The 26,340-nt window shown below is 42.5% G+C and overlaps 3 protein-coding genes across 3 annotated transcripts in view; 1 reads left to right on the top strand and 2 right to left on the bottom strand.

Annotated features, from left to right (window-relative positions):
* The window catches only part of kiaa0930, a 52,603-nt gene extending 41,785 nt beyond the window's left edge, over positions 1-10,818 (bottom strand). The window contains exon 1 of the mRNA XM_080851140.1: positions 10,529-10,818. Within this exon, the coding sequence (XP_080707266.1) occupies positions 10,529-10,673 (145 nt within the window). The 5' untranslated portion in view covers positions 10,674-10,818. The remainder of the gene's footprint in view (positions 1-10,528) is intronic.
* A 1,541-nt stretch (positions 10,819-12,359) lies between these two features.
* On the bottom strand, positions 12,360-19,379 carry fbxo7 (F-box protein 7). Its single transcript, XM_080851304.1, has 10 exons — positions 19,313-19,379; positions 18,259-18,399; positions 17,682-17,919; positions 16,465-16,707; positions 15,938-16,082; positions 15,232-15,315; positions 14,951-15,046; positions 14,261-14,437; positions 13,139-13,185; positions 12,360-12,817 (listed from the first exon to the last, which is right to left on the bottom strand). Exons 2-10 carry the CDS (start codon positions 18,378-18,380, stop codon positions 12,500-12,502), a joined length of 1,470 nt encoding a protein of 489 aa, XP_080707430.1. The 5' UTR covers positions 18,381-18,399; positions 19,313-19,379; the 3' UTR covers positions 12,360-12,499.
* Positions 19,380-19,435: 56 nt separating this feature from the next.
* rtcb (RNA 2',3'-cyclic phosphate and 5'-OH ligase) lies at positions 19,436-24,561 on the top strand. Its single transcript, XM_080850891.1, has 12 exons — positions 19,436-19,612; positions 19,928-20,006; positions 20,111-20,178; positions 20,272-20,371; positions 20,493-20,649; positions 20,925-21,081; positions 21,497-21,656; positions 22,089-22,264; positions 22,778-22,966; positions 23,068-23,178; positions 23,462-23,581; positions 24,047-24,561. The coding sequence occupies exons 1-12, from the start codon at positions 19,520-19,522 to the stop codon at positions 24,152-24,154; spliced, it is 1,518 nt and encodes a 505-aa protein (XP_080707017.1). The 5' UTR covers positions 19,436-19,519; the 3' UTR covers positions 24,155-24,561.
* Positions 24,562-26,340: the final 1,779 nt, after the last annotated feature.

Here is a 26,340-nt window from a genome sequence, read left to right as displayed (position 1 = left end):
ATGCCCCGGTTGAGAACACAAGAAATCAAATCCCAGCTATGCATCTAAAAAAAGCTAATGATCATGCTAACTCTGCTGTGCTGCTAAATGAGTCTGTGACATGCTGCCATGCTATGAATCTACCTAATGTATGTGCTATATATGTAATAGTACCATCAGTAGCACCCGTAGATGGCCGCCACAGTCCAGTTATTTCTAGTCTACATGGCATTCTGTATAATGGGAGACCACCAAAGCTGGCTATGAGGCTTGGGCCTTTCGCGCTATAAGGCCTCTCTTGTAAGCTTCCTAATCCTGGGGGACTGAGTGCACAACAGCGAGGGCAAACAAATGCTGCGCTGGCTTTCGGCCTCTCATCAAGACAACCGGAAGGCTGAGCCATCTTAGAGGAGGGGGGGGGGGGGGGGGGAGACGATCCCCGGAGTTGTCACTCTGAGTCACAGAGAAACAAGGCCAGACAACAAAAGAGGGACAGAGTGAGAGAGGGTGGAAGAGAGGGAGAGAGGGAGAGAAAGAGAAAGAAAGAGGGAGAAGACAAGACAGATAGAGTGTGGGATAGGAAAATAGAGATGTAAAAAATATATATAAAAAAGAGAGGTGAGAGAGAGAGAGAGAGAGAGAGAGAGAGGGGGAGACAGAGAGAGACAGACAGAGAGAGGGTGGTGGTGGGAAAGAGCATCAGGAAGATCTAACAGAAATGATGGATGCCATCCATCAATAATGCTAATTCCAAATACAGCAAAAACGGAAGAACTAATATCAATACAGGAACTAAAGTTACACTAAATGATTGAGGACGGAGGTTAAAACCTGAGGGAGGACATGAGAGAGAGAGAGAGGCAGAGAGAGAGAGAGAGAGAGAGAGAGAGACAGAGAGAGAGAGAGAGACAGAGAGAGACAGAGAGATACAGAGAGATACAGAGAGATACAGAGAGATACAGAGAGAGAGAGAGATGGGGAGAGATTATTAAGCATAAAAGTTTCTTATAGTCACCACAGCATCACAAGCCTCCCCTGTCTACAGATATATTGCCTTCCAAGGATCAATCAATTTGATCATGATCCCCGACTCACTCTGGACTACACACTGTGAAGCAGATCACATCAGGGCCCTCTTCTCACCACCGCCGTCCCTCGTCAAGCTGAAGGTTATTTTTTTTATTCCCTTTAAATCGATAGCCTCGCTTTAGCCGAGGAAAACCTCCATCCTGTTGCGGTTGAGAAAAAAATGTGTCGGCGGAGAGTTTTTTTTTTTTTTTTTTTTACAAGCCCCGTTTGATCCGACCCTTCCTACACGTCAATTTGGCCTGCAGGCTGCAGGGCGATCTGTTCAAATGAGGTGCTCGGGGGTTAGCAGAGGATTCACCTTTCCCACACCCACACCCACCTGCAGTCTCAGAGGACAGAGCGGGTGAACTGGGATGGAGGGGAGAGTGGACACCTGCTACAAACCAAATGTACAACGTAATTACAGTTCAGCAAAAGCAATCACTTATATAGTACGTTCATTGTTTCTGTTTATTGACTTTTTTTTCTGCAACAATGTTTGTGCTACATCACATCAATACAAATCACCAATTTTATCATAATTGAAATATAATGGAAATCGGGAATGTAATCATGTTGGTGACGGAGGAACAGAGAGAAAGGCTCAATATTTATCCACAGCAATCTCACCGCGAAGCACGGAAGGAGATTTGGTGAGATCAGTGAAAAACAAATTGCTCTCCTCTTCAAAAGTGACACAGGGTCCCTTGTTTCGGTTAATTCCAGAGGGGCTAACCAACCACAAGAAAGGCCAATGAATTAAACAAGATCAAGGCCATGCTTGGGAAAGCTTGCCTGTGAATATAAAATATTTAAGCATCCCCATCACCCCTCCAAGTACACACACATACACACACGCACACGTGTTCTAAATCTCACACACGTCACAGGGAAAAGGCTGGGATGGGATGAAAAGAACAAAGAAATGCTGTCTGGGGAATAGATGTGCCCTCCTCATCAGAGAGCAAAGGAGGACACTGGGCATTGTTCTTGTGGATGGGTAAACAGTTTAACGATGAGCACAAACAGCTATGTGAGGGTTCAGATCTGGGGAGGGGGGCAGAGGTGGGTGGATGGATGGATGGATGGATGGATGAAGAGAGAAGGGAGGGGAGGGGAGAGATGGAAAGAGGAGAGCAGCCATAGGTCTCCAGACATCAAAGCACGGGGGGAGCAATCGTGCTGTATTGAAGCAAAGGAGGGCTGAAAGGCCATAAGGCAATCTGCTTGATGCTGCTGTGTGCTTACACACACACACACACACACACACACGCGCACACACACACACACACACACACACACACACACACTAAAGCACAAGCACACATCGGGGGAGGGAGGGGGTATTCAGGAGGAGAGAGATTGGAGGCTGAGACTGAGACGCCTCTCATTCACTTTGAATGCGGTTAAGCCATGCGTTGTTAAACTGAATTGTGGTTCTGTTGCTTCGCTCTGCTTGCAGTTAACCACAAAATACATCGGAGGTGATTTGCGAGGTGTCTGAGACAACTTTCCAACGTTAGAACATTAACAAGGTAACTATGCACAAAGTAAACAGCTTGCTAGAGAAGCTACACAGTGGTCAGCAATTCATATGGCAGGTCAACAACCAATCTCGCTACAAACATCTGTTCATCCATGGGACTCTTGTTTACAAAAACTAAAATAGTCATTAGTGAGAATTAGTGTGCTCTGATTCTCACTAATCATTATTTTAGTTTAGTCATTAGTGAGAATTAGTGTACTCTAATTCTTCTCACTAATGATTATTTTAGATTTCGTAAACAAGAGTACCATGGATGAACAGGAGGAGTGTGTGTGTGTGTGTGAGTGTGTGTGAGTGTGTGTGAGTGTGTGTGAGTGTGTGCGTGTGTGTGTGTGTGTGTGTGACAGGAAGAACAAGGGAAAAAAGAAGACAGGGTTTGAAATAACCAGAGGGACAGAAACAGAGAACAGAGAGAATAGAAAAGATCCAGCAGCCTTATGAAACCCAGCCCATAGAGAGACAGAAGTGAGGGAAGAGCTTCATTAATTGAAACAGCGCCGGCCCGATCTCCATCTGATTTAACGACTCCCCGTCCCCCAACCCATTATCAGTGAGACTTGAGAGAGGATAATTAATACTATATATGCCTCTATTTCTGAGGTCATTCTGGTACAATGGTACAGAGAACACTTTGGCAAGAACCAGTGGCAACGTCCCAAATGAAGGTGATAGTGAGAGGACACGCTAATTCTCTTCGCTTAGAGTGGGAACAGAGTGTACTATTAGTCCGTGTGGAAAAGGGGCTTTATGTACCGTAGGTGTTTACATAGGGCTTTAAATAGGACTTTATGTACCTGCTGATGACCGCAAGGCATCAGTGTAAAGGTGTATCAATCCATGTACGTGAATATTTAACCCAGCTTGTCCAAGGAAAATAAAAGTAAAACTTATCAATGCATTCATTGCAGGTTGTAGGTTTAAGCACCAGCTATGTATGCTAGTGGTGAGGTGAAGAGTGAATACAAGGTCTAGTCTATACATCATTATAGCCAATATATCATCATCATATATCAGTTATATGGTTAATTGAACTTTGATTTAAGCAGAACGACATGCTGCCACCAACAGGTCACGCCAAACATGACGAAGTGCATCCTACTCTGTCGCTAGGCGGCCTACTCTGTCGCTAGGAGTCATTAAACAAACTGGTGCCAGATTAGACTCCAGCTCATCTCTGAGGAGTCATTTCTGACTCCATCCTCCTTTCTTCCTGTCAGCGTGATGAACTGCACTGTACCCTGGCAGGGTAAACAAGCAGGAACTGGAACAGTCAGCTCAACAGTCAGCGGCAAAAAAAAAGGGGAAACAAGACTGCGTGACACCTCGCCAGCAGAAAGGGGTAGCGTGGGATGTTGAACTGAAAATGCGAACGCGTACAAACACCCAGAGCCATGTTCCAAACACCCTCCACCACAGCTGTTGCTCAGTTCTTTACATTAAAGTTCAGGGACAACTTTTTTTTTCAGTTTGTTAATTTGACAAAGAGGGACAGTGTTCATAAATAAACATTAAAATGTAAATGCATCCAATTGTAGCCAAAAGGCTAGTTTCCATTGGAAGTCCCTGTGCCAGAGTGAAAATGGCTAAACAACTTAAAAAATGCATTAACATATATATCAAACATAACAATGACAAAATACAATTCCTGGGAATGGAACCATGAAATGCAGAACAGATGTCAACTATTTCCATGCAACAGCTCAAGGCCCAGGTATCCCTTATCTGTATTTTAGTTCCTCTCATTGAAAGGCAAGCAGGGAAGTGTGTCCAAAAGGCACTGGGTGATAGGCTGCAGCCCAGGCCAAGACTCACTGATGAAGCCAGCCTATATAGACACCCTACAAGGCCCAGGTATCCTTTATCTGTATTATAGTTCCCCTCAAAGTCACCGGCAATCATGCAAATGAAATGAAAAACACTCTTCCATCCGAAACATACCAATAGAAAAAAAGCCTTAATAAAATAGAATAATAATGCATACTAAACACTCCTAAATTAGTAATAATCTAGTAGCACGTACAAATGGAAAGTTGCTAACACCCGTTAGGAGGCTGTGTGTCCAGAAGGTACTGAGTGATTGGCTGCAGCCCCAGCGCCAATACTCACAGATGAAGCCAGGCAGCCTATATAGACACCCTACAACACAGTTCAAATATATTTTTTTGCACGGTGCCAGGTCTCAAAAGAGAGCCGTACGCCGCTGCACTGACAACAAACCTTTTCTATTTTAATCTGCCTGAGATGAGCGTTTTGAGCGTACCTTTTGTGCTATTTATACACATTTCAGCAGTTGCACTTATGCAACCTACCGGCACCCGAGCCGGAAAGAGGAGTTGTTAAAACTGATCAGACCAGAATCTTGGAGCAAAACCAGAAGCGAATGACTCGTAAAGAGACCTTAGGCCTACATGAGGTGTAGCTTGGTTTTATTTTCCCCAAATCACTGCTAAAAGTCACAGCACTGTTTATGAACAACCATAAATAAAAAGACAAGGCTAAAGTGTGGAGTCCACCACTAATTCAAAGGAATGCTATTATCCATTGTGAATCTGAGGAGTCCACATTAGCTGAATTAGCATTCTTCTAAGGGTTGAATGTGCTTCCTTTTTTCTTTAAAGGCACAGTCTGCGATTCTGGTGAAAGGTTGTTGCTCTATGAGCTCACCAGCCAATCAAATTACACCCCTCCCTTCCGTGATCCTAAAGCAACGTGTTGATTGGTTGGATTAGTGTATGTTCAAGCCACTTTGTTTCCCATTTACACTGCCAGGACTGTGTATGAACACTGGACTTTTTTGTGATTGGACAGCTAGAGAGCCGCAAGGAGCAATTAGCTGAATTTGAAAAAAAATGTGTTGAATTAGAATCGCGGAATGCACCAAAACAGTGTCCTGAGTTGAACTGGGCCGGGCTGGTCAGGGGGCACCCATCCTGTTGGTGTGGCCTACGTGTGGGCAGAGTGTAGGCGTAGTTAGCATTGGTAAGACACCAGACGCTGCCAGCCAGCCAGATAGATAGATAGCGAGTGATACAGAGCGTTCGGTCCAGTGAGTCTAAATTACCCCTTAAGGCCGAGCTACACTTCTGCAGACATGGCTTTGCGCAATACAGACACAGACATGCACATTGGTGTCCTAAGTATACTCGTTTTTGTGCTGTTGCAGACTAGCGTATATGGACATGCTGAGCGCGTGTGCACTACGAGGTACCGGGTTTCAATGACCGCTGGGGGAAAAATCTGGGGAAAGTTTCAGAAAAAGTACCACCAGCCCTCCCAATGGGCCTCATGTGATCCTGAAATCACCACCGGGCACAGTAACCTACGCAATCTATCAAAGAACAAGCACAGGCCACTGGGAACCCCCACTGGGCAGTGATCTAACAAAGAACTAAAGATGCACTCCCTCAGTCATAATGTGCTGTGTTGTGGTGCTCACAGTGGCGGACCTACCATTGAGGCGAACTAGGCAACTGCCTTAGGCCCCCACCCAGCAGAAGGCCCACGATAAATTGCCCACCCAGGCACCGATGGGCCGATGGGATGGCCCAAGTCTATAACCAACCGGCCCTCCCGCAGATATCGTTCGTTGCGACAGTTTTCCTTGCTTCACCGAATACATAATATACCTCTAATGATATCAAATGGGAATCACTGTCTGCTATTTATACTAATCCTAGTGACCTGTATTCACACTCATGGTTACTATTTTCTTACTATTTTCTAATCTCCTCCGTCAGTCTTACTATGTTTATTTGTTATTAAATGTCAATCACTCTAGCCTAATACTTGCGTGTCTCACTCGTAGACACCTTTAACACCCCTACACACACAGATAATCACACACCCAGCATGCAACACTACCATTACCACTGATGTTTACACCCCATCGTATGTTCTGTTCTGTTCATTTCTACAATAAAGTTCAAACCAGTGGCGGCGGACCTTAAGGGCGATTGTGGCGACGAACTGCTTTCAGGAAAAGGAGATTTTTTTTCTCTGTCGGCGTACTAATTAAGATAAATTGACAACAAAACAATTAGGACTTCCTACACCAAATGTATCGATTCAACAGGTTTCTACAAAGGGTGGAACCCTACATGCAAGAATTGGAACAAAAGAAAATCATGGCTAACACGCTGTGAAGTGGCTAACGCGGTCTGTATTTCTTTATTTGTAGGCTACCACTGTCACTTTTCATAGGTTGTACAGTGTGAATGTTCGCTTTTTGCCCTAACACTGAGTTATTTTCTTATTTAGCTTTTGTAAGCAAATACTTTCGAGATCAGTCAATAAATATAGTTGGTTTTTACTTATATGTTGCCCCCTTCTTTACGTTGTCACTGGACATATTTTATGTGTCCTGTAAAGCTATGTTGCATCATACAACATTTGAGACATGTGGATAATGAAAAAGTGGGATAATTTAATGTGGAGCCAAATCATGTTTGCTTATGAAGGCTCCTGAATGCAACTTTCATCCATATAACTAGCTACTGTAGCTATGTAGGTAGAGGGGAAATATTTTGATTGTGTGCTGCCATCTACTATACAAAAAGGTATTGCTGTATGAGTTAATCAGCCTACAAAAAAATTGATATTGCTTAATGTAGGTCGCCCTAATCATTATCAAAAAAATTGTGTACTCTTTCTCTGCTGACATGTATTCCTAAAGGCTCTGTAGTTATACATATAGGCCTAACCATCTGATACTAGCCCAGAGTTAAGCATATTCATCTAGCAAACTATACCTACCTTGGAGTGTTACAATAGCCAGTATCATTTTATTCCATGTGTCCATCCAGGCAAATTTGTGGATCCAAATGTTATTAAAAAACATATATAATGTTATTTCTTTGTAATCATCCAAAATTATGTTGAGTGTATGGGTATTTTGCATACATTGAGCAGGCAACGCGCCGTATATTAAGTGGGACGCTCTGACAGACAACTCCCGGGCCACTTTTTCCCCCCAGTCCGCCCCTGCTTTGAGGTGGCCCTTTTTTTTTTTTGCATTAAAAGGACGGATGAAGAGGGCCCCTGGCTATGTTCGCCTTAGGCCCCCAAATGACTAGGTCCGCCACTGGGTGCTCATCACAGTATAATCAAAGACTCATGTAGTGTGTGAGTACAGATTTAAGGGAAGCAAACTTGCCATCGTTCAAGCAGAACTAATTCTACTGGTGGTACAGTGATGGCTTAACACTGACCACCTGCTTCCAGGTTTAACACTGTGGCAGTGAAGGAGTGGATGAGCGAGCATCCTACACACATCCCAACCAGAGATATGAGAGTAGACAGAAGTTCCACCTCAGGGGTCACTGCGCCTTGCTCGCCCTTACCCTGACAGCAACCCAGTTTGGAGGGGGGGGGGGGGGGCTGGGTGAGTCTGGAGGGGTACCATTGACACATCCCGCTGTGGTGCGCTGTTGAGTCTGGTTGGCAGGGGAGCGCTGACCACCTGCTTCCAGGTTTAACACTGTGGCTGTGAAGGAGTGGATGACCGAGCATCCTACACACATGCGAGTGGACAGAAGTTCCACCCTGACAGCAAGCCAGTTTTTTTAAGGGGGGGGGGGGGGGGGGGGGGGGGCTGGGTGAGTCTGGAGGGGTAACAGTGACACATCCCGCTGTGGTGCGCTGTTGAGTGTGGATGGCAGGGGAGCGCTTCTTGCCACAGCACTGCCAGAAGGACATCACAGCAGGAGGGATGGCCCACCCATCCATCTGTCCACCCTAAAACAAAAAAATCAGCCTGTACTCTCCCCAAAACCCTATGGACAAAGCTGAGAATACGCCGCATTAAAACACGCATGCAAAGCTGAGAATAGGCCTACACCACACAAAACTTGCATGCAAAGCTGCATGCAGTCAGTGGTCACATATGTATAGTACACAAACAGAGTTCTCTGTAAAATGTTCTCTCTCTATCCACCTTGCATCAAAAACAGCCTAAAAGCATTGACCTCTTCGCGCTACGTCTAGGACAGCTTGTTTTGCTTGAGCCTAGTCAGGGCTATTACCCAGCTAGAGGGCCTTCAAGCAAAAGGGCTCCTAAATAGGTTTCTCCCTGAGTCATTGGAGTGGGTAATTGATATGCATAGACAGAGGTACTGACTCACTGAGAGCTTCTACAGACACTGCAGTGCCTTCCCACAGAGATTTCAAGGGCACAGACAGTCGGCCTTTCTACAAAAACATATTTAGCCCATTGCATGACCCAGAGTGCATCTGAGAGCTCAGACACAACAGATGTGAGGTCCGGACTGCAGGCTCAGAGGGGGGAATCACAGAGAAACAGCTTCTCATGTAAAGTCTGAGCTCCACTTATGGTCTCCTAACAGTGAGGTACCTCAGTGTGTCATTTTTAAAACATAAATGCATCACAGTGCATCAGAGATGGATGGTTCTCCAGTGTAAATGTGTGTGAAATCCCTAAGTGTTGCTCTTAATATACGCTGTGAAATAAGGTAAAAAAAACTAGTATAAAAAACGAAATATATACATAATGAAATCAAAGATGCTTGCATGCAGTGCAATGTCTGCATGGTGATCAATGTGCCACAGAAATACTTGGAGTTCTCAGTTGGTATAAAGACCCAAGACTGAATGTCACACTGTCAGTTTGCTTGCTCAATCACATTTTCCCAGGGAAGAAAAACAAGATCAAGTTAGCCTACAGGCCTCCAGATACTTGCATTCAAATGAATCATTGGCCAACAAGCATGACTCTGATCACCACAGAGTGATGCTATACCTGTGAAACCTCATGGACATCTGTAAGCAAGACAAATTTAGCTGCCAATGTTGCCCAACGCAATGTACGCCTGTGTGTCTGGCAGCACATGAGTCCATATCACATGCTCCTTCCATCCTTGCAGCACACATGCTCATGCTCACATGCTCCTTCCATCCTTGGTTTTGGTTATGAAAGAAACACCTGATATAGAATGTGCACTGTGCTAAGACGCTGAAAAGCCCCTTTGACAGGTCTGTGTGTCTACCTGTTGTTCGGCAGAGCAGATGCCCCTGAGGTGCTTTCCATCTCTGTGATTAGATTCATTTTCATTCATGAGTTTAGTGGTTTGGACCACCTATGCTGTGTGGTGGTTCATGTGGAATACCCTTCATGTGATAATTCCTTTCATCAAGTGAACAGGCGCACCTGGTCAACAAAGGAAAATGCAAATACAATGACAAAGGCCAGGCTTATTCTGTTGTGATTACTGTTTTTGGCACCTATTCTGACAGATTATTTAGTCTACACTGATGACAGTTCCACAAACTATAGACCTACATTAAAGACTTGGATGCAAAGTTAAAATGTATGTTCAGAGTCAAGAGGAATCACTCAATCTTGCCCTACATGGCCATCTTAAAATGTAATCTAGTTTTCAGGCGTAAATAATAAAAAGATTCGCACCTGTCTTTGTGGAAGCCCTAAGTAGATAACAGGCTATTAAGTGGAGCATCTGAGCGTTGCAAAGAAACAGCCTAGTTTATGAGATTAGGCCAACTTGACCCGAACGTGGCTTCCAGATCTCGATCATGCAGGCTCAGAAAATGTTTTGTTCCTCGCTACCATTATTGTATTTAAACATAGTCGGTTGACAATAAATCACCTTTGCAATGAAAAATAACGGCTTAAAACAGGTGTCGCCTACCTAGATACCACTGAATACACGTCTAAGGGATTCGTGCCGGGGAAAATGACGTCAGTATTGTTACTCACCAGCTTTGTCTACAGCAGTCTGCTAACGGTAATAGTCGACTATTCATGAAAGACATTTCCTAAAGTTCGACTTTTGTATGAGCATGCTCACAATGTTGCACTCCTTTTGTTACAACAACTTAACGGCTGGCAAATTGTGTGGAACAAAATTAATTAGATAAAAAACGCTGTTGAAAAGCGCACTAGCATAGAGGCTTGAAACTCACCCAGACCACTTATTTCTTGCCGAATGTTGAGACGGCTTCTTTCGTCGGCAATAGCTTTTAACATTTGTTGGAGAGACTGATCCAGGTCACCGTTTTCCTCTTCCACTGTCCCGTCTGTCTTACAATTACTCGGAAAGGATGCCATCCCCTCTCTGATCGCATGACAGTCCTGCTACAGAGCAATCACCTAGGAGGGAGAAACACTCCACGGCGTGGTGCGGTGGACGGGGGCAGGAGATCCCCCCTGTAATAACAAGAAATCCCTCGAAATGTATTCCTCAAGGTATCTCATGTAGACGTATTCCTCTCTCGCTCACTGCAACACTACAGTAATGACAATAGTTTTGGAAGGCAGTTCCAAAACATAGACGAGAGAGCTCACTTCCGTCTGCCGTATAAGATCAGCTGGAATTGCGACGGGAACACCCCTCGCACTTCCTGTAGGGGAGGACAACAGCGACCACTTAAAGGGCAAGATACAGCATATAAAGTTAAATATTCGAATTCTACTGATGTGACAATGTGAACATGTCCCAGTACCCTCAACACCGGTTTACTCTTGAACCTGCCGTCAAATTATTGATAACTATTAGTTTACACTAACTAGATAAACTAAGCTAGAGTGAGTGTTCTTTTACCCTCGTATCGCCTCCTGGTTGATGTTTGTCACTTCAGGATGAATCTGAAGCACGAGGTGATGATGTTGAGATCACGCGCCAAGATACTTCACAATCGCACGCGACTTTGTTTTGCAATATCCTTATGGATAACATTGTGTCTTTCCACAGACCAACACATATTTGATGTACGTAAATGCTGTATTTTGCATTTAATCCTTTAACCAAACTTTATGTATATATGTTATGTGTAGGTAGATAGGCGCTAAACTAATCCCGACACCGGTATGTCATCGTTATCCCCGGGTGTCAATTTGTGATATTAATTCATACAAGTGGAAAGGGGGGGGGTTGCTCATTGATTATGCTCCTTTGACTAAGTTGTTTTCATAACACACCAAAAGAAGATCAATCATGATGACTTGACATTGCTTAGTTTTGCAAAGGAGAATAACTTCACAGAGAATCTTGCGAAACCACCATTGCTGATTAGATCACTCACTCAGTAGAGCATACATTTCATTGCAGATAGGGACGTGATTCGGACTATTCCGGGAACAGCAATCCCTCAAGGTTCTGTTGCCCACCGTGCCGCGGGATGAACGACCCCCTGATTCATCGCCTGGGTTTCAGCCTTCATGTTTCATCCCCCACACTGCGCTGTGGCTATCACGGTAGACCAATCACGTCAGCTCCCATGACGTCATTCTTTAGCGATAACAGGATGATGTCATGTTCTAAGAGGGAATACCAGGGAAAGTATTTCCAACAGGTTTTGTCTAACTAGGCCTACTCGCGCACAGCAAACGCAACACTGTTAATTCACTTAGATTATTTACTTTAGTGGAATTATCTTAGTCATGCACTTAATATCTATCTAATAAACAAAACTCAGTAAATGGACCTCTTCTTTGCTGAGAGAACATGTTTGTTTTGTCTTCGTAAATCTAATATGGCAAATTGGCAATCCTAAAGAGCAATTTCTCTTATGACATTGACCAGTCGCTCTGTCCTTATTTAAAATCAAATGATTTCAGATGTGTGAATTAGACATGGTTAAACGTGTCTAATAAGGTGAATAAGTTACTTGGTCGACCAATGTGTCTGTTTAGCAAACACTTAAAAGAGCTGTGAGTTTGATGAAAAACATTACCTGTTAGCACTGACCAATTCTAACTACAATAATAAAAAAAAACATGACTTGGACATAGTGGAAAAGACTAGAGGTCTTGGATATTATGTTTTTTTTAATTGAAGGTGAAAATTAACACACCATGGTTTTACAATGTTCGAAGATGTCTATGTGCCTTAAGGTTAAAGTAATGTTATCTGAACAGCGGCTGTGTGCAAAATGTCAGATGAATCCTCGCCGAATATCTGAGGGCCTGTTCCCTGTGGGTCTCATTGGCCGCCGTCCAATCGGCATTCCAAACCCTGGGTCCTGACCAGGCAACGGACCAATGGGGTCATAGCGTGGGCGGGGCAGAAGGCCATGGGGAAAGCCAGGCCTTTGGTCATATTCTCCACCAATGATGCCCGGGGGGTAGAGGGGCAGGGGAACTGGATGTGTGGGCAGGGGGTGAAGGGGGTAAATGGGAGGGATGTGGCAGGGGTGACGGCTGCGTTTGAAGCTTCTCATCTCCTTGCGCTGTTTGAATCTCGTTTTGTAAAGCTGTGGGTTTAAAAAGATGAGACAGCTTTTTTAGAAATGGACAGATTTTCAGATCACATTCTCATTTAACACAAGACGCAGTCGTTCAATGCTTGCCTACTATCAGGTTACTGGATCAAGTCAAAGTTGGCTGTTTTTTGCTTAAGTATGTTGTCACTGTAGGCACCAGTGATTAGAACTATAGACTAGAAGTGCATTGCACTAAACAACACACTTTTTAATATGATTTAAGAACACTACAATTTCAGGGAATTTTGCCATTCAATTGACATAACCCGGAGCATTTCTGTAAGTGTATTCCAAGCTTTTGTAGCTGCTTACCTCCTTCCAGTCTGTATCTCTGGGTTCTGTCCGCTGGCTGCTCACAGCTATGGGAGAAATTAATGTAGGGTGTCACTTCTTGATCACAAGGTAGGATTCTTCTGGTCAAACACTGAGCGTTTGGTATCAGAGCACCTTATAGAGAGTTGTATGTATTTCCTACACATCTGGGTATACACTTCTGTTCTGTGTGTTCTATCTACTTTGGGCTATTCCTCTCCATCTTGAGTTTTTCTGAATCTCTCATTCTATTCATCACAAGACAAAAACTTCTTTAAAATAATTCATAACATTACAGAGTAGGGCTTGATACTGCCACCAACCCCACAGTACAATACATAGCATTATACATATGGTGTGATACAATACATCATGATACATCTCGATAGCACATAAGTATTACGATAGTACTGCTGAAAGTAATAGCCTGATATTCATGAAAAAAAAAATGAAAAGCACATTTTATATGATAGCCCTGGGCATACAAAAAAGACATTAGTCTGTTGCAGTCTACAGGTGCTAAGTAGGACGTGCATTAATATTAATGACCTGCAGAAACCGGCGGTGAATACACGTTAACCTAATTAATTAAATCACAATACAAGAGGTCAAAGTATTGATACAGTATAATCAAAAATAGTATAGCAATCCAACTACTGCATAGACAGTCATATTAGGATAGCTGTATTACACAGTCTCCTGTCACTTAACATTCAGGCAGAGTGTTTGACATGGTCTTTTTATGTGTTCATCATCAAACTATATATAATCATGCATTGTAAAATTCTGCCATTGCATCAAATATATATGTGTGTTATACAGATATTACATTCATACCTACCATATACTAGACTATACTAGCTGAGATTTTGTTAGCCAATGAACAGTGTTCTACATGTAGGCTATCGGAATGGTCATCTTTTTTACTTAATTTTTTTTAGAGGTTTAACCAGACAGGATAGTGAAGATAGACAGGAAATGAGCGGCAGAGACAGTTGGGGAGTGGGATCAGGAAATGATCCCAGGTTGGATTTGAACCCGGGTATCCGTGGGTTTTCAGACCCATACATGGTCTGGGATGCTGTTTGCGCCACAGCTCCCCCCTCGGAATGGTTATCTTACCTCTGAAATCCCTATGAAAGATGTGCCTCCAGAGAGAAGGGTCTTCTGTGGCGCTGCGGAGGTCTCTGCTCACGGCCGAGAGAGCATTCACTGAGGCCACATCCAGCAGCCGCAGTATCCTCAGCAGCATCTCCAGTGGAAGGACTGGTAGGCCAAATAACTCAGGGAGGCCCATTGCTGTGAAAGAAAGCATGGATTGAAACAGTAATCCACTGTGTGTAGTCATTTTTCATCTGACATTTAATTTTAATGAATGAATTGAAGCACTGTACTTATACTTTTTTGACTTTCATACATTTGAATGCCTACTCGTCACAGTTCTGTTTAACTTTTCCAATTGCGCAAAAACACTTGAAGTGGTACATTCGACATCCCCCAAAAATAGAATGCAAAAAAAGGAAAAACCAACATCCAACAGCCATTAGCGGACAGGCTAAAGACCCACTTGCTTAACAGATTCAGGATTCATTTGACCCCTAATTTGTTTTCATCTGAAGATTTTGCACAGCACATTTTATTTTCTGCGGTATATAATTTAGCATTAAGAAAGAAAGGGAATTGTAATTATAAGCAATGGGAAAACAAAATGCTGGTATATAAGATAAGTTGATTCCATGTCTGTTGTGCAATGTGGTTTCTGAAGACACCATGCCTGTCATAGAGCTATACCAGAGACAAAGAGCACAGTACCTTGCCGGGCCGATGCCATCAAAGGGTACACAAGTTGGTCTTTAAAAACACGAGACAGCTTCCTCAAGTCTTTGTAGACAGCTTCGGCATTTTCTCCTGATGTCAAAAATATGAATATAAGTAAATGTCAAAAATATGATTATAAGTAAATGTCACAAATATGAATAATGCATAATATGATGAGATGAAATAATAATAATAATAATAATTCATTTGATTTTTATCGCATTCAAGTAACATTTCAGGATATTATAACACGATCCCTCTTCATCAGCTCAGACCTGCCCAATGTTCTGTCACAAAGGACGATGCTTTCAGCTCCAGCTTCCTCGCATTGTCCACCGTGTCATTCATCTTCAAAGTGGCTGCAAATTGAATAATGAAATAAGCACCATCAAGCTGCTGCAGGACATCCAAAGCCATCTGCGTTTTACATAACAGGCAGAAGAGCGACAATCACTTTTGGCAAAACCATATGCTTATGTGACACTGTCCCCTCTACAAAAATAAATTAAGCTGCCAGGGACCCATTTCGAATATAGTTATTCTGAGGAGCATCAGGACATGAGTTCATCTTTCTGCCCTCCATCTTGTCTAATTGTCACCGGAACTAAAATATGTGGAGATTTTGTGTAAAATTAGCAAGCTTATGTACTTACAGACATCAGACCTGCCTTGCGAACGTCAGCAACAGCATACTTGGCAATAGTGAAAGCTAGCTTGCTTGCTAATTGATGCATTTCTCTGTTATATGGCAATGTTGTGATATAAAAGTTGTTCTTTCTTATATTTCCACAGGATTTCCAACCTAAAACATCAAACTACACTATGAATAGGATAGGTGGCTAGTGGGAACGACAGGTGTGTTTATCGCTTCTTCACATGACCTGTGTATGCTATAATAAAGTAGCTACCTACAATACATTCCTTAACAAATAGTAGCTTTATGTCTTGGGTACGGAGTAGACCCTCTTGTTGTGAACTCACCATTGGTGACCAGCATTGAGCCCATAGGGACGGACACAACCACGGCCAGACTGTTCTCGCAGAGAGGGTGGATGTACTGCAGTCTGTACATGCCCCCTGCTCCACGCCAGCCTGATGGCATGTCACTGGTTCTGCCCTCTGACCCCTGTTCACATATATAGATATTCCAGTTATGTTTCAAACCCAGTGATTCCACATAATCATTAAGAAAACAAGAATCAAATTAAGAGGCAAAATCTGAGGTGAAGTTAAGGTACAAAAGCTCCCCTGTACTTGTTTGGGATTTGATACTGTGAACAACTTTTGGAGCAGACCTCCAATCCAGAGCATATATATGATGAATAGATATGATTCGATGGGTTTAACTTATTCTATCTGAATCAGCCCACCCTGAGTGCCACCTGATTGATTTTAGTTCCTATGTACAAATTAATCTTCAAGTGAATCATGATTGTTTTTTCCATCATTATATGATGCTACTACCGGGCATAAACCTATCTGCTGTAAAGAGCAGAGGAAATCCTCACCTGTGGAATGAAGCCTGTCTCCAGCATGATGAGGTGCAGGGCCACCATGAGGCAGTCGTTGGGACTGCGGCTCTGGGCGCCGTGGTGCAGCAACTCCAGAGAGTGGGGGACCTTTCCTTCCTCTGCCTCACTGCACAGCATGGGATCAGGGATGAAGGGACCTGAGATAGCCTCCTCGTCCATCTCAAGGTCTACCTCAGTGTCTGGGTTGGATGAGCTCCTCTGGCTAGTGCTGGGGCCAAGCTGTAAGGCACATATCACACATAAAGAAACTATAGTTATAAAGTGTTACATATCATGTCAGTGAAAGTCTGTAAGCCTGTCTGTTGAAGTGAGTTTTTTTGCTAAGTCCAGGTTTAATACAGGTCTAGAAAACCAAACCAGACCATTTTCTATACTCTTTAAATTCAACCAAAAACGTTGTGTTTCCTGAAGCCGACAACTGCTAAACACTAATTTTACTTTACATGTGTAGAGTACTGAAAAAATTAATTGATCATTAAATGTTTTGCCTTTTACATCTCCTTTGCATTTGTAAAGCTTGAGATAAGTCTTCTGAGCCTTGGGCTATTTCAAAACAATAAGAGCTTTGTGCCATTCTGCCCCTTTACATCAGGCCACCCTAGAGGACAGTAGCATGACTCAGCAAAATCCCCCCTAAATATTAACACTGTAACCCCCTCATTCATACAGAGTAAGCTAAAATCATAAGGGAAGCAACCTTGCACGCCTCAGAACTCTTTCATCGAAAGAAATGACAAAAAAAAAAAAGCTTTGCTCACTTTCATTTACAGGACACCAAATGCAGCAGTTTTGCTTTCAATTCAGTTTGGAATAAAGTACGGCAGAAAAACTTTCAACGACTTTGGTAATTGTATGCTTCATTTAAAACACTACAATGACTCAATTGGAGCAGACATTCTAAATCTTAAAGGGTTACATTTCAGATGGTATGAATTACTTATTGAACAATCACAGATAATGATTGAGGAAATATTCCACCAGCCACAAGTCGTGAACTTCAGACACACTTAGGCCTGAGGGTCTGCAGTGTTACACTGTGATACTATTACAAACATATTAACCCAGATCTTACGTATAATAAGAGAGCATAACAATATTGATTAGTATTTCATTAAACTTAATGTTGCAATACACATGTCTAATGTCTTAAAAAAACATTAATCTAAAACCTTGTCTGTCCTTTAGTGCCTTACCTCTGCAGAACGTTGTGGAGGTGTAGATGGGGATGGTTCCTGCATTTTATGGGGGGCCTTGCTGCTGGTGGTGGGCCTCTGTGATGTGGCTGGAAGAGACGGGCCTGGTGCTGGGCACGACTGGGGTAGAATGACACAGATCAGGTCGCCTGAAACAATCCCACAGGAGGCTAGAGTCTGGCCCGTGTCACTGAGAGGCTCCTTTCCATTCAAAGACAGGCCGAACTCTGTGTCTGGACTGCACAAGACAAAAACGGACACAACAGGGAAGTGCTATTGTTTGATGAGAAATGCACATAATGTGTAGTCTGCAACCTATTTAGGAGTCAGTTTGAAAAAGTCTGATTACAGCAATGAAAACGAATGTAAATATTAGCAGCACATGCAATTTCACACCTTTTCTGCGAAGAGAAATCTGGAACATTTAATTAATTTCCCCCATAGTATAATAACATTATGATGTCATAGAGTTTGTAGGAGTTTTACTCATTATGCCTGATTGACTGCATTATATAATAGGTATATTCTGGAAATGGATGTATGTTCCTTGAGTCCTACTAGCAGCAGCAGCACTGACCTGATTTCACAAGCTGGCAGAAATATTTCCTTGATTTGGATAGTAAGTTCAGTCAGAGTGGCTTGATCTCCTTCCAGGTCCAGACGACTGGTCTGTTTGCCTACCCTAACGCGCAACTTCATACTTTCAGCGTGGGTAGGCCTACAAGACAGAAACAATCGACAAGTTCAGACGCATGTGGAAACTCGAATCCAGTGGTGGCTGTATGATTACACTAATTAAATGTGGATCAAACTGGTTGCCTTGTCCATTTCCAACTTGTCTGCGAGATTAAGTCTAGAATTGTCGACGCATTAAATGATCAGCTGACTCATCCTGCTCACGAGTGAATATTTGCACATAAACAAGTGCATCTGAGCAGCAGCCAACTTCGTTAACACCCAACTCAGCAATGGTTTCGTTTTTGTTTCGAGAGAATTGATACCGAATGCGTAGAATGTCTAAGAACATTACCCATGATTAGATGAACCATGACTAAATAAGCATAGCTCGCTAACCTGTCAAAATCACATTGTCTAACTAATAACCAATGCGGCGTGCAACAATAAATATAAACACATATATGCCTGTATGACTGTATTAATGTTTCTCTCAAAGTGAATGTTAGAATGTGTTGTAAACAACCAGAGTTACCAGTTAAGGTATCAACAACTTGTTGTATGCTGTGTTTACAGTGTTTGGGATATCAAGGCGACGATGCACTAGCTAGCTCATGTAACGTTATCCAGATAGCAACTTCGTGCAATCGGCATACAGAAAATCGCTACGATGTACAGAATAAACCCCAGATAGCATGGATGAATCAGTTCACAGATGCAAAAGTATTTATTTTACGTTGACACCACCCATGGTTGCCAATAAGCTTCGCTAGCGTTGCGTTCATGGGACGAGAAGTGGAAATAGCTAGCAATAACTTTGTTGACATGTCATAGCGAACGCTGCAGTTAACCTACGGAAAACATGCTAGTTTAAAGTGTTAACACAAATCCACAATCAGAAAACATCAGAATTAATTTCATTCGTTTAGAACTATGCCAATTGTAAAACAGCATACCTATTTTGTGCAGACACCAATATCAGAAGACGGCTAGCTAGTCTTTCATCGAGGCACAGTATATTGAACCTTTTAAGCCGCCGTAGTTGTCGGCAATCGGCATGGTAGTCTACGTAACGCTAGACTGTCATACACTGCAGATTACTATTAGAGCATTTCTGAACTTTCAATATTAACTAATTTAAACAACCAACGAAGAAGCTCAAAATGAGTCGATCATACAATGACGAACTACAATATATGGACAAAATTGGTAAAAATACCTGGAGGATCAAGAAAGGATTCGTTCCCAACATGCAGGTGACGCACCATTCATTAGTTAGCTAGCCAGCTAACGTTGTGTAGCTGGCATAGCTGTCGTTAGCTCATTTACAAGCTTGCTAATGTTATTTTACTGTAGGTGGTTAAATAGTAAATTGTCTAGGCTGACAGTTTAAATAATTTAATTAATCCAGTTCAGTACTTGAAATGTAGCTAGCTACGTTAGGTATTTCTATACATAATTATGCAGCAAGTAGGTTATAAAAGCTGTCCCTTGCCTTGTCAGTTTTCCCACAACCAACCCAAACTAACTAAAAGTTGTGCTCTGTTTCTGCTTTTTCACCTAATTTGCAGGTCGAGGGAATTTTCTACGTCAACGACCCACTTGAAAAATTGATGTTTGAGGAGCTGCGGAATGCATGCCGTGGTGGAGGTAAGACTATATATGTTAGGTTATTTTTTTATAATGTAATATAGTAGATTGAATTGGCAGTCAGACCTCTTTGACATAATATATCCAATGATTCATATCACCAGGTATTGGAGGTTTCCTTCCAGCCATGAAACAAATCGGTAACGTTGCAGCCCTTCCTGGAATAGTGCATGTAAGTCATTTGACAGTATCACAAGACCAACTTACTGGATAGCTGAAAATGTAAGGGTCAGTAATAAGAAACATCATTATGTGCCTTTCACAGAAGTCCATTGGGCTGCCAGACGTCCACTCAGGTTATGGGTTTGCCATTGGCAACATGGCAGCCTTCGACATGAGTGATCCCACTTCAGTGGTCTCCCCAGGTAGGTGTCCGGCCTGTTTCTCTTATTACTACCTACAAGTTTGAAATCACAATGCTACACCAGCAGAAGCTTTCATTTCCCATGGTCTCACAGCGCTTTCCTTTTTAAAACATACACACAGGTGGGGTGGGCTTTGACATCAACTGTGGTGTGCGCCTGCTGCGGACCAACCTAGACGAGGGAGATGTGCAGCCGGTGAAGGAGCAGCTGGCACAGGCCATGTTTGATCACATCCCTGTCGGCGTGGGCTCCAAGGGAGTCATCCCGATGAGTGCCAAGTAAGCATCGCTGCTCTGTTAGAATGCTTGGCTATTAGAGACGTTGAAATTGCCCAAAACAATCAATGACGCTTACTAATGGGGCTGTAAAGAAATTCTGAATTTTGCTTCAGATTCCAAAGAAATGTGATATATATAAAAAAGGACAGCTCACATTTTCCTACAGTCTTGTTGACATTTCAATAAGAATTGTGATCAATACCGTTATACTTTTGAGTGATCGTCTCTTTGTCTTTATGCAGTGTGCCTGTAAACCCTAAGTGTATTTGATGTAGGGATCTGGAGGAAGCTCTGGAGATGGGAGTGGACTGGTCCCTGAGGGAGGGCTACGCCTGGGCAGAGGATAAAGAGCACTGTGAGGAGTACGGCAGGATGCTGCAGGCCGACCCAAACAAGGTCTCCTCCAAGGCTAAGAAGAGAGGCCTACCTCAGGTACCTCATATATATGTCAATTAGTGATTAACCCTTAGCAACTCAGCAACTCAGTGTCGTGATGGTTTTAAAAAAAATCAGAAGGGTAGTAAAAAAAGGTATTAAATTTAAGTTAAGGATTGCTATACCCTGCTCAGAACAACAGTCCACACAGCTGATTACAAGCAGACATGTTTGAAAGATGAATGAGAGATCACACAATTTTGTTAAGAATAGTCCAGGTGGAGAAAAACTGAAACGGGCGATGTAGGTGGCAAATGTCTTTACAATATTAAAGCCCTTTTATTAGCTCTATAGTCATAGAACATGCCGTTTAGCTCTATAGTCATAAAACATGCAGTTTAGCTCTAGAATCATAAACACTATATACATAATATCCGGTGAAGGCATGTATTCATTACGCTGTGTGTTGTAGCTGGGGACGCTGGGAGCTGGTAACCACTACGCTGAGATCCAGGTTGTGGATGAAATCTATGATGACTATGCTGCCAAGAAAATGGGCATCGACCACAAGGGCCAAGTCTGTGTGATGATTCACAGCGGCAGCAGAGGACTCGGCCACCAGGTGGCTACAGGTGGGCACACCCCTCTTATCTCAGTGAATTACCAAAGACGGTGGCGTTTACCTGAAAATTAGGATCATGGGTCAGTCAAAAACAATGAAGATTATAATAATAGACGAGTGCAAAATAGTGTCCGACAACCTGAACATCTCTGACTCCTACTCTTGTTTGTGTGTATGACATGTCGCCTCATAATATACCTGTCATCACTGTAAAAGAGCAATGGATTCCCAATTGACCCACTTTAGTATAAAAATAGGATTTAATTTTGACATAATTGCACTCGTCTATTATTATAATCTCTATTTGTAGAACTGACATCTGGTAAACAACAACATGAAAAGAACAAAATAGAATGGACCAATAGCACGTTATTTTCTTATTTATAATAGAACTGATATTGTACATTATTGTAAATATCGAACATGTATTTCCCCATGTTAGATGCCCTGGTGGCCATGGAGAAGGCCATGAAGAGGGATAAGATCATCGTAAATGACCGGCAGCTGGCTTGCGCCCGCATCGGTTCACAGGAGGGCCAGGACTATCTGAAGGGCATGGCTGCTGCCGGCAACTACGCCTGGGTCAACCGGTCTTCCATGACGTTCCTGACCAGACAGGTAGGGTGAAAGAAGGAAAGATCCTCCATGACGTTCCTGACCAGACAGGTAGGGTGAAAGTAGGAAAGTTTGGCAAAGGTGAAAGGATTCGTATTAAGAGAGTAAAACGTGGGGCGACAGTGGTACAGGAGGTAGAGAAGTTGTTAAGTAATCAGAAGGTTGCTAGTTCGATTCCCTGTCGAAGCGTCCTTGAGTAAGAAAGTAGGAAAGTTTGCCAAAGGTGAAAGGATTCATATTAAGAGAGTGAAACATGGAGGGCACTGTGGCCCAAGCCGATAAGACCCCCCCATTTACGGGCTTATTTTCCTAAAAAAAAAAGAGAGAGAAAAGCATGTCTCTTAGCATGCCCTGACTATTGTTTACAGAACTGCCTAAATGGTGATGGCTGGCCGAACTTGGGGAAGAAAGTTTACTTTATGGAAACTCAATTTCTGCTACAAATTTGAATATATATTTCTATCCATTCATCCTCACTCTTTTTGAGTAAGTTCTGGAAATGTCACTTCCTCACAGGCCTTCGCAAAAGTCTTCACCACCACACCAGATGATCTGGACATGCACGTGATCTATGACGTGTCCCACAACATCGCCAAGGTGGAGGAACACATGGTGGACGGCAAGCAGAAGACTCTGCTGGTTCACCGAAAGGGTTCCACCCGCGCCTTCCCTCCACACCACCCACTCATCGCCGTTGACTACCAGGTACTCCGCCAGTGTTCGTGCAATATCTTTCAAAAACATCGCCATGGTCACCACACCCCATAATAATAAATCACTCTGTGTTTTTTTTCTTTCCAAATCAGCTGACTGGGCAGCCTGTTCTGATTGGTGGCACGATGGGAACATGTAGTTATGTCCTGACCGGCACGGAGCAAGGCATGACCGAGACGTTTGGCACCACCTGCCACGGAGCGGTGAGTCTTCACAGAACCAGCGACCGTTTCTACCACGTGTCATAACTGTCTTTTTCTCAGAACAGAACATTTATGTTTATGCTTTTGTTTATTTTACACACATCATACAGTGGTGCATTGTACTGACTGATTTAGGAAAAGGTGTATTAAAATGTGCATAAGCGTTTTTACTGAGGTCAAAGTTACTGGTTTTACTTGTGTAGGTTTATTCCCTCTCTGCTGGTACTGTTCATCAGTGCAAATTCTTGTTAAGTAGAAGTTTCCAACTGGTTTTGTTCCGTAGGGTCGTGCTCTGTCCCGTGCCAAATCCCGCCGAAACATCGACTTCCAGGATGTGCTGGATAAGTTAGCAGACAAGGGCATCGCCATCAGAGTGGCCTCACCGAAGCTAGTCATGGAAGAGGTAAATGTGAAGGGAATAATGGGGATAAGGGTTGAGGAGGCAAAGACCAGGAGTGTTAATAATACATTGTTGCATAAGGAAGAGATGACAAATGATCAAGGACGTGAAGGTAGGTTATGTTATATAAAGACTGTATTAATGGGCGTTCATTGGTCTCTGTAACAATTCTGTGTCCGCATTGGGCATTTTTCTCTCCACGCATTAACCTCATTGTACATTTTTGTGACGAAGAGCTAACATTGACCTTGTATCGCAAGCATTTAGATAATGCTACTAAGTACATAAGTACTGTTTTTGTGGAAGGCGCAGACAATGAACTCTCTTCTGGATGCTTGAAAGAAGCAACTTGAACATGTCCTTTATGGTTGTACCGGTTGTATGAGATTTCTTTGTTAACTGTTGATGATATGACTGGAGATAATACACCATTTCAAACATCCCCATGGCTTTATTGTGTTGTTTCAGGCGCCTGAGTCTTATAAGAACGTAACAGATGTTGTCGACACGTGTCATGATGCTGGCATCAGCAAGAAGGCCATCAAACTTCGTCCCATCGCCGTCATCAAAGGTTAACGGCTGAGCTCATCCCTAAGGACAATGTGGCAACCAGACCCCAAGACTGGCATAGGCAAGTCAACAGGAAGTGAGATCATAGCTGAATTCTTAAGATGCTGTCAAACAGGATGGTAAACAAATGACCAGAAAGCGCCTGCTGAGCATCTAAGAGAGGCTTCCTCCTGCGGAAAGGGCTTCCATCCGTTAGTGATGTCATTCTATCTATTCTCCAACGGGCAAGAGCACAGCTCAGTGGATCTTTCTTTTTTTTTTTGGACTCCTCAGTTTTCCCACAACTTAAAGTGGTCAAGTGGCTTCAAGCTTTTTTTAAATTATTGTTTGTTTTAGCTACGAAACTGACAGTTGACTGAGCAGGCAAAAGAAAAAGCTAAAAAAATTATAATAATAATAAATTCTAAATTCAATGATGTATTGCCATTATTTTCTGTACATTTTGGTGATGATCATCCAATTAACTCTGCTCAGCCCATGTTAATTATATATGACTAGATGACTTGGCTGTATGCACAGGATCATGCTTGGTGAGGACGAAACCTATATCAAGGTTGAACAAAATTTCAGGTTGGCAAGCAATGGACGAGGCAATGGGAATAATGAATGGTGTGTATCCATCAAGCTGGAAGTTCAATCCTCCTCTATCCTGTGATACAAAACCATGTGTTTTAACTGCCTTAAGATAAGCCTTTTGTCTGCCTTCCTGTATCAACCTCCTGTTGTATCACTCCCTCTCTTTTAAATCTCTTGGTTAGATTTTTGAAATCTTTTCATCACTTGTTTCTGTCTAACTCTACTTGACAGTGACAGTTAATTTGTGTCATACCGTGCATACAAGAGTGTCATTTGGCTTGTTTTTCCTGCTGTGAACAGAACCATGAACTCAACTTCCACTACTACTAAAGATTAGTAAACACTTTATTGGTGGGGACAGGAGATTGACAAATTGTGAAAGTTTTTCCCAACATATCAAAAATAAATCAAGTATTCACAGAGACGTTTCAATTCAGAATGAGACAAATCCATTAATATTGTTTGGCAATAATACAGTGGGATCTAATCAGAACGGCAATACACTGCCACACAAGATGGTTAGTCCAAATCAGCGGAATTGATTTCAAGATGTGGGTCTTTTCATGTCAAATCATTCATGACATTAAGATACAATTTGAACTGGGTGGTATTTGAAGGACTGAAAGAAAATATCCTTAGTCATCTATTCTGAGTCATTAGTTCAAATTAGCCTGAGTTTTAAGATAAAATTGAAAGGCTGTCAATGACAATTGATCACTGAAATTGCTTTGAAACCCTATTTATGAACCTGACCTATTCTTACTTTGTAACACACTCAAATAACCCACCCCACACACACAAACTTTTTCATGAGCTATGTTAAAGTAAAATAAAAAATATATGGACACTGGAATCGAAGTCTTCAGACCTATAATGTAGTTCCAAGTAATCCCCACTCTAATTACTGCATATTTGATTGCATTGTCTAATCAGAAATCTCTACATTATGTCAGAAGTATAATGTATTACAGTTTTCCCAGGATAACAAATCCATGTACAAAATCCATTTTACAGAATCAGGCAGGTCAATCGGAGCCTGGGGTCACTGAAGGTCTGCTTCAACACAGTGGACAGGGCAGCACTGGGCATTAGTGGTTAAATCATCACAAGGAACATTTAGTATTTTTGCGGTCAAACATATTCACCAAAATTTGGTTTAGTCTTTGCACCCATATTGAAATTGCTTTTCATCTTTCTCCCCTATAACTGGGGTTAATTAAATACATGTTTGATACAGTGCAAACAAACACAAGGGTGAAATCATTGTGGCTAGCTCAAGGTTTCTTATTCTGACACTCCAATGTGGATTTAATTAACAGTGATTTTCCAAGGAACAATTATTGGCAGGCATTTTGTGAAGACTCCGAACAGCAACAAGAGAGGAGTTAGGTGGCTGTATTGTCTTTTTTTCCCTTTTTTTTACACAAACACAAGTTCAGGTAGTACAACAGGTGCAGAAGTGTGGCACTGCATTTTTCACATGCAATGAACAGATCTGGTTGTTTTATTTAACAAAGAGATTCACACTTTGATCTTCAGACAGCGCATGAAACCTGATAAACAGCTTGAACAGGAGAGTGAGATGGGTGCAAGCAATGGGAGTAGTAGTAGCAACC

The sequence above is a fragment of the Sprattus sprattus genome (assembly GCF_963457725.1).
Source record: "Sprattus sprattus genome assembly, chromosome: 14".
Lineage (NCBI taxonomy): Eukaryota > Metazoa > Chordata > Actinopteri > Clupeiformes > Clupeidae > Sprattus > Sprattus sprattus.
This window is presented reverse-complemented; position numbering and strand designations above follow the sequence as displayed.

Coding starts and splice junctions, on each gene's coding strand:
- fbxo7 (XM_080851304.1), bottom strand. CDS start 18,380: ATGAAGTTGCGCGTTAGGGTAGGCAAACAGACCAGTCGTCTGGACCTG. Junction 16,708..17,681: donor CTCCACAACGTTCTGCAGAG/GTAAGGCACTAA, acceptor TGTGCCTTACAG/CTTGGCCCCAGCACTAGCCA. Junction 15,047..15,231: donor TGTGACAGAACATTGGGCAG/GTCTGAGCTGAT, acceptor TTTTGACATCAG/GAGAAAATGCCGAAGCTGTC.
- rtcb (XM_080850891.1), top strand. CDS start 19,520: ATGAGTCGATCATACAATGACGAACTACAATATATGGACAAAATTGGT. Junction 20,007..20,110: donor GAATGCATGCCGTGGTGGAG/GTAAGACTATAT, acceptor TCATATCACCAG/GTATTGGAGGTTTCCTTCCA. Junction 21,657..22,088: donor CGGCCACCAGGTGGCTACAG/GTGGGCACACCC, acceptor TCCCCATGTTAG/ATGCCCTGGTGGCCATGGAG.